The 8,692-nt window shown below is 46.5% G+C and overlaps 1 protein-coding gene across 1 annotated transcript in view; it reads right to left on the reverse strand.

Annotated features, from left to right (window-relative positions):
* Positions 1-8,692, reverse strand: part of wdr7 (WD repeat domain 7) — an 84,676-nt gene that overhangs the window by 26,303 nt on the left and 49,681 nt on the right. Inside the window, exon 21 of the mRNA XM_017307727.1 lies at positions 5,519-5,746. Within this exon, the coding sequence (XP_017163216.1) occupies positions 5,519-5,746 (228 nt within the window). The remainder of the gene's footprint in view (positions 1-5,518; positions 5,747-8,692) is intronic.

An 8,692-nucleotide genomic window follows, 5' to 3' on the forward strand; every position in this document is an offset into this window, starting at 1 on the left:
TTTTTGTGCTCATGTGGTGAAAACTATTGTTTTTCAGTCCAGATCAATAAAAAGTGAGTCCTGCTAATTCGGCGGCCATCTTTAATTGGTTTTACAGTAAGTGCAGAGGAAATATGGCGTCACATGAACAGAAACAGGAAAAAACAAGAAATTTGTGTAATTTCTTTTCTAAAACTGCACAAAGTTATCACTTGAGAGCGAAAGCTAATCTTTACAGTACAAAAATGAAAACGTTTYATKRGAGAATCTGATTTTTCCACGTTGGTATCAATAYTATCAATAGYTTGGATCAATAGTATCTATAGGAAACAGCTGCAGCGCCTCTGCATGTTGGACTCAGAAACATTCCTCTACATTATCAGCATTTAGAGAAGAGCCGCTTGCTGTAATGTAATGATTTTCCCATCCAGCAGCTGCGTCCCGTTCGGGAACGCCGAGGAACMATCGGAGTCGCAGCATTCATCTCCACATGAGCTCAATCTGTTCGGAGCAGAAACGTGATCCGACCCGGCCGACCCCCCAGGCCGGGATTAGATTAGACAGGGAGCGTGGCGCTTCAGCTAACCAAATCACAACCGGGCTAATGACACCGGGAGGTGAGGGCCTGGCTGACCTCTGACCTCAATCACTGGGGGAGAGGAGAGGAGAGACATGGAGGGACAAAGATGGCGGAGAGACGGTAGCAGATTTCAGAGGCTGAAATAAAACATGGTGGAAAACATGAGAGTTTCCCTGAAGTCGATCCAGAAGGAAACAAAAATGTCTCCCGGCTCTGTGGAAGGAAGTGGGTTTGTTTAGTGGGAAGGTGGCCGTGACCTTTGACCTCTCCAACGATTCCCAGTTAGCAGAGCCGGGATTCCCTCTAGTGGGAACCAGCAACACTTCAGCCGACAATTATAAAGGAAGGAAATGATAAAAAACCGTTTTTAATCTGAAAGAGTTTGAAAATATGTGAATATTCAAACTCTCCTGAATCACATCCTGGATGTGGATAAATAAGAACCAAAGTGTCAAAATCATGTTTTCCAGACACAAAGTTCTAATTTCATCCAAACCCAAAGTTCTGGTAATTAATGCCCCCGATCCGGTTGGATTCAGAAAAAGTGAAATTCATAAACGTGATGTTTCTCAGCAATGAGTCCAGTGTGTGTGTGTGTGTGTGTGTGTGTGTGTGTGTGTGTGTGTGTGAGCGTGATGTGGATCCTAATAACATCCCCTGACACTGTTAGAGACATAATTACAGCACACACACACACACACACACACACACACACACACACACACACACACACCGCCAGGTTCAGGTGTGTGTGTCTCTGAGGCTTTGCAGCTGTGGCACCGAGCAACAAATGTCATCACATCCTGAACTCTGCGTGTGTGTGNTGTTAGCTTGATCCTTTGTTACTGTTAGCTATTTTTATTATCTTTAGGTAGTTGTTAGCTTGATCCTTTGTTACTGTTAGCTATTTTTATTATTAACTCTTGGTAGCTGTAATTAGTGGTCAGACTCAATTAAATGTTTTTTACCTGAGTTAATTGTAGGGTCTGTAATCATTCAGTTTTCCAGAGTTTCAGGAAGTTCTGATCATTTATGGAGCTTCTTTAGAAAAGTAGCAGCTTGCATTAGCGTTAGCCGCTACATGTTTAGCATTAAGATACTATTTTAGGATAGAATGGTTTTCCTGATAGGCTAATCATTTTTAGCACAACTTGAACACATTGTTTTTCATCGTCCAATCAGATCGTTTTAGGAGAAATTAACCCCCAATGGGCCAATAGAAGCAGCTTCCATCTCTGTTGGTAGAGGATGTCRCTTGTGCGTCAGAGATATGGCTGTACCAGAAACACAATACAAAGGTTCCAGCTTAGAACTGTAATAAAGTGACTATTACTTAAACTCTGAGTAATTCATGAATTAAAATCAACATGTTAACATCCTGGCCCTGGAAAAAGCCCTTCAAACTCAGGATTTCAAAGTTCAAATTAAAAGCGTTTTGTCTCCCTGCTCTTAATCGTTGCCTTTCCAATACCGCGAAGTGAAACTCAATTTCCAATCAGCTCTCATGAATGTTTGAAAATGCCACAGTTTGCAGCAAACAGTCTCAGGAGGAGCTCTGGGTTTCCTGACATTTACCTGTGAGCCGAGACCAAACTCTCACCGCCCAGCGCTCCTCCTGCTGTCATCCGTCCATCCTTCCTCTCCTCCGCTGCATCTCCCCAACATTTCCCCCTCTCACTCGGTGAAAACATCAATCTCTGCCCTGCTGCATGGACTACTGTACCCTGCCTTTCACTGGGCAGACAGCTCTCATTCATCACACCCCGCGCCGTTCGCCAACAACACCAACAACAGCGATCCATCTTTCAATTTCATAACTGGAGAGAGGAGGGAAGAAAACAGGCAAACAGACGGAGAGGAAGGTACGGAGAGAGAGAGAGGGCAAAACATGTTTTTAATCATCCTTTAGGGTGTCTGGGCTTTAAAGGCATCCTGTGTTTTCTTTATGACACGCTGATTTTGAAGCATTTTTTTGGAAGGCCTGAAAGACAGAAACCAGCACAAACCAGGGTGTAATAATCAACAATTACCTACAATCTAATATAGAGGAGCATCAATCAAAGTCTGGACGTTCAGTGGCAGGTTGTGCTTTAGTAGCTTGGGATATTTAAAGGGGATGTTTTATTAAATATTCAAGTATTGCACATTTTTGTACTTCCATTTGGGTCTCAACTGTTTCTAAAAAAAAAAAACATCCAGAAAAACCATTCAGCCCAGTTTTGGTAATAAGTTCATGTTTGTTGGTGTCTGGAAAATGAGCCGTTTCAAAATCCTCCAGAAAGTAATGTCACAAATCAGCAGCAAGCACCCGTTACCTAGCAACAGCAGCAGAGTTCCACCCGTTACCTAGCAACCACTAAGGAGTTCCACCCATTACCTAGCAACCACTAAGGAGTTCCACCTATTACCTAGCAACCGCAGCAGAGTTCCACCCGTTACCTAGCAACCCAAGCTGAGCTCCAGCACGTTTGGTCTGTTTACGCTGTACAATGGCTGCTGGAAAAGACAAGTAATTGTTTTGTTGACTGTTTCCTACATTCGTGTTGGTTGCGCAGGAGGTTCTACTTCTGCTTTTCAAAGATGTACGGCTGTATAATTGAGTGTCTGTAGTCATTTTAACGTGCGAGTGTAAACGTTGAGTTGGGGGCAACAGCAGCAGCTTAGTTGGATTTAAAGTGACAAGACGCACTAAAACGTCTCATTCTGAACTGATCAGACTGAAATCTCATCGTCTAAGAATGATTTGGGGGCAATAAATATACTGAAGATGTTTTGTATAGACCACAGACCTACACTAACCCTGTTCGATGTATGTCACCTCTAATCATTCTGTGTTCTTAATTTCAAGACTCGAGATATTTCAGATTCTTCAGCGTCTACAAGGATCCCGGTGGAAGATGGAGGGTGTCTGAAAATCTCAGTGATGTGACCTTTGTGCCCTCAGGCGCCGCGGCTTTAGAAACCCTCATCTCTCTCAGATCAATACATCCACACAGACTCAGGAGACCTTGGAAAACCAGCGTCATCAGCAGAGCCGCTGATGCATCCAGAAAACACACAAAACAAGAAGGGACTCGAAAACCCCGTCCTGCAGGATGGAGGAAGAACAGGCTGCGGCTACTGGTCTGCTCCCAGTTCCTGCTGGTCCCAGCAGGGAATCTGGAACTGGAGTTAACTGTAACATCTGAGCTGTTATTCTGCAAACACCCAAAGAAAAGTGACAGAACGCATTAAGCTGCAGCTTTAGCCTTCAGCTAGTGTCGCTATCAGCTAGCTACAACRACATCAGAGCACAAAAATCAATCTTTGATTTAATCCATTAATGTTGATGGTTTGGCCACACAGTGATGTCAAACCAATATAAAGGTATCGCTCTCAAAAATTAAAGCAAATCTGCCCTGTTGTGCCCACACACAGCAGTCACTACGCGCTCACCTGGGAGGGAAAACATCGCTAAGCCTGCTGCAAGGAGACACTTTAAAAAAAAAAACATGACTCCATTGTTTGATTAGAGGCTCTAAATGACTTCATAACTTAAAAAATGACACTGTTAGCTTTAAGTGAATGTTGGACACCAGGAAACACTTACAGGAAGAACCTGAACCGTTTGGGAGACGGAGAGGAAGCGTCACGAACCAGGAAATGAGTCATGATTTAGACCATGTGATTCTCTGCCTGGAGTTTCTCCATCTGATCAGATCTGTGTTCACCGACTCCACACAGGTGAGCTGGATGCTGGCTTCACGCTCCACAGCCTATCAGTGGGAGCGCAGGTCCTGTCGCCGGGCGGATGCCCCCCTCCCGAGGCAGCCTATCAGAGCTCAGGAGCAGCGGGACGGAAGAGCGGCCTTACTTAGTGCAGGTTTGATGCCCGCCGAGGCGCGGCGCGGTGGTGTGTGAGGAATCAGAGCAGAGCTCCTTAAGGTGTCAGGCCTGGCGGGTGAAAATCAATCCCTTCTCTCTGCTTACCGCTAATCCAGCACCAAAGTTTGTAGTTTGTGAGCTGTGGAGTTATGAGTTTGGAAAAGACGATGATTCTGGAGCGAAAGCTGAACTGCTGCAGCTGTTTCCACATCGGAAAAACATGAAAAAGTCTAAATAAATCATTAATAAATGTGCATGTCTATAATATGTATAAATTACCACCAAGTTTCAAAATGTTTTATGACTATGCACCAAATAAAAGGAGAGTTTGATAACTTTTAATCAACAATGACTTCCTGTTTCCTGTTCAAATGGGAAAGACTAGAAAACATTCTATTTATCTTCAGGAAACGACAAAGATCCAAAATTATCACACACTGAGGACAGGGAGGGAGGAAACATCAAGTCTCCATGACAACCGCTAGGCGCCGTCTACGTGGTGTCCAGCTAACAGGAAGAGCACGGAGGCTGATGGGCGCAAAACATGAGCGACACAAACTCCGAAACCCAAAAAAATGTTAAAAAATAAACACAACAGAAAAATGTCTCAACCACAGAAACCAGAAGAAAAAGGTAAAATGCCACCAAGAGCAAAAACAACACAAAACTGAAGGCCTCCAGACCACTAGGGGGAGCCGACCACCAAATCATATGAGGCCAGATCCTCAGAAGAGACAGGAAGCCCAGAAAAAAAAATTATTAATTATATTCTATGGTATTTAGCAGAAGCTAATGCTAAGGCAGTGCTACGCTAATAAACGTGACGTAGCATTTCCTGTTGTGCTTGTTTTCGGGTTTGCGTCCTCCTCGTTGTGTTTTGAAGAAAATAATTTTGTGTCCAACCATCACAAACATAAACACCCGCGTTTTATTACAGTGAGAAGCTCAGAAACACTTCAGGCGGGTCAGGCGGAAGCAGAGTAGAGGATGTGTGATGCTGTGGGAACCGTACACGGTGTAATGAACTGCAATATCGGGACTTTTTAGTTAAAACCAGGTGACCTTTGACCCAGAGGTCATCCTTTCCGTACTTACAGGTGTGTCTGGCCAGTGAGTAGTTGGACGAGCCGCCGCTCGTCGGCCCGAAGCCTTCCGGCACGGCTCCGCCGCCTCGAGCGCGCGCCGAGCCTTTCGGCGGTTCGATCTCGGCGCCGAACTCGGCCCCGACGACGCCCAGCAGGACGATGGCGGTGGCTTGCTTCCGCCGCTCCTCGTACGAGTTGGAGATCCTCTTGGCGTTCGGCGGGAGGTTGGACAGGCAGCCTGGCGGAGGAACGGAAACAGAACCGGTTCAGAGTCACGACCGGATCGGAACGCTTCGGATCCTTAATCCTGATTTTACAGAGAGAGAGAGAAACTCAACTGATGAACCTTAGCAACAAACTGTAAATACTTTATTGAGAAAAGAAGAAGAGCTAGCATGAGCCGTCACTTCTCCATTTTGACCGATACTTTACTCGCTCACTCTTTGGTTGCCTAGCAACCCTCACTCTTTGGTTGCCTAGCAACAAAATATTGAATAACTTGCACAGCAGCAGATTAAGTTTTAGCCGCTGAAGCTCATAACTGCCTAAAAATAAACGACGGCGCGGAGTGAAAGCTGTGGATAAAACGGAAAACGTCACGCCAACAGATTGATGGTATGTCAGATACCCAAAACAAAAAAAGCTAATCAATCATTTTCTGACGGACTGATATGAGAGGTTTGTGTCGTTTCTCAGCCGTGTGGTGCAGCAACAATGGGAGGATTTATGGACGGAAGGAGGAGATGCAGCACGGCGTCTGGTGGTTCCCAGGCGGTGCTGGACAGACGAAGACATGCAACTGAAGACTCTCTGGGTTTCCTGAGCCAAGAGGCTAAAGACGACGTCCAGAACTGAACATGAACCAGAGGAACCAGGGCAGACAAAGAGCTGAGCCCTGAGTCAGAGCTGCTGCTGCTGCTGCTTTCCAGGCGTCTAAAGATGGCGTCAGGATAAAGGGAGACTTTTTTTTTTTTCCCACCTTTTCATTTCTTTCTTTTGACGCTGGAAAAGCTGCAGGCCGGCCTGCGAGTCTCCAGTGAGCTGATAACAAGTGAGCGGCACACTTCTTTTGTCCCGGCTTTAATCGCCACACAGGCACACGCCTCATTGTGGCGCTGAAAGCCTTTAGTCACACTGGGAACGCATCGAGACGCCCAGACGGCCATGTTCACAGCCTCCTGCCAGGGCTGGACGCGTGCGGCCGCTTTGTGAGGGAGGCAAGGAGGGAGCGCCTCTCCATTGTGTCCGCCGAGGCGACCCCGGAATAACCTCCTTTGTGCGCGCGCGTGCAGCGGGGCCGGCTCAGCGGGGGGCCGAGGCGGCGGCGCGAGCCGTCAATGTGTGTTGCACAGTGGGAGATAAGAGCTGCGGACACTCTGYGGCTCAAAAGGCCGACGAGCAGCAGCAGAAAACGCCGCAGAGTGTGGAAGAGCGACGCGGCGCTGCTGGCGGTTCAGACGGAATCACTTCCGGAGGGAGGAGAGAGTCAGCAGCTGGAGAGACGGTGGAGCTGCAGAACCGGACCAAAACCAGGCTGCAGAACCAGACCGACACCAGGCTGCAAAACCGGACCAGAACCAGGCTGCAGAACCGGACCGGCACCAGGCCGCAGAACCGGACCAGAACCAGGCCGCAGAACCGGACCAGAACCAGGCTGCAGAACCGGACCGGCACCAGGCCGCAGAACCGGACCCAAACGTTTATATAAACATATAGATCAGTGGTTCTTAGCCTTTTTTGAGGCACCAAACCCATCAGATTCATATGCGTGTTCACTGAACCCTTTAGTAGTGATCAATAAAATATGATTTCCCCCCAATTCAAGACATAGAGGAGACCCAACTAGAGTCTAATCGGGTCACCCCAAGATCACTAAGTCTTGTTAAAAGGTGGAGTTTCTAAGAACAGTTCTTCAAAATATAGTCAGTGTTTTCAGTAAAGTTGATCTGACTGTCCAGGAACGACCCAAGGGATTTAAAATCTGCCAGAGAAACTGGAACCACTTTAATGTCTTTAGATCATTTAATTAGCTCTACATTCTTAAGAGAATGAAAAATTTATAATAAATAATAAAGACTTTGTGGTATTCTGATTTAGTAATTATATTAGCTGTGTTACCACCCCCACGCCACTAGAGGCAGTAGCAACCCCGAAAAGATGCGACCAAGGAGCAGATTTAGAAGTTCACCTAAAGCGACAGAATTTGGTAAAAACTTAGTTTTGCTGAAGTAAATAAACACAAGTTTAAATCCATGCTGAGAGGAGCTCCTTCAATCAGGGCTCCTCCACAGCTCTGATTGSCTAAGCAATGTAACGTGATCCTCTGATTGGCTAAGCAATGTAACGTGATCCTCTGATTGGCTAAGCAATGTAACGTGATCCTCTGCAGCAAGTGATGGCAAAGCGGGGGCGTCATCATGACTTTACACAGGTGTGTCTTTACCTCCGTGGCAGAGGCTCCGCCGAACCCCTGAGGTTCAGTAGAACCAGGTTAAGAACCAGTGATCTAGAGGCTGGAGTTTGTCTGAAGCTACAGCATCACCAGTAGAAGCTGCGTCTCCTTCATCAGTGGTGGAAACTGCTTCGCTAACCTTAAAGCGCTAATCATAAACACACGCTTCCACTAATGCTATAGTGCTACTTAGCATGGTACTTAGCAGAAGCTAACACTAAAGCACTATACCAACACAGTATTTATCAAATGCTAATGCTAAAGCCGAGCTCTGTGCCTTCCCAGAGGCACGCGACTGAGAAAACCTCCAGCTTGGAGGGACGGACTCTGTTTGCTAGTTGCCCTCTCTACTTCCTGTTTATCACAGCCATGTGTAGCGTCAACATCTCATAAAATCAAGCTTTGTGTATTCTGGTTGATTAGTTTCAAACCTGCCTAATTCACATTTTTTACATTGTTTTTAAATTTGCATGAGAACTGGATGGAAACAGCTGCTGATGATTTCCATGTGGCYGCGTCTCTCCCAGCTGAAGCCACCAAGCATTCTGCAGTGGGAGATGTCATCATCCCACACGGAGCCGAACGAAGCGCCGTCAGACGGCCATTTGATCCCGAAACAGCTGACTGTGCAAACGCATCCGAGAAGTCTCCCAGGTGGAATGAAATCCAAGATGGATTCCAGTTAAGTGAGTAAAAGCATCTGTCTGGGCAGACGCACAGCGAGCCGCTGCT

The sequence above is a fragment of the Poecilia reticulata genome, linkage group LG12 (assembly GCF_000633615.1).
Source record: "Poecilia reticulata strain Guanapo linkage group LG12, Guppy_female_1.0+MT, whole genome shotgun sequence".
NCBI lineage: Eukaryota > Metazoa > Chordata > Actinopteri > Cyprinodontiformes > Poeciliidae > Poecilia > Poecilia reticulata.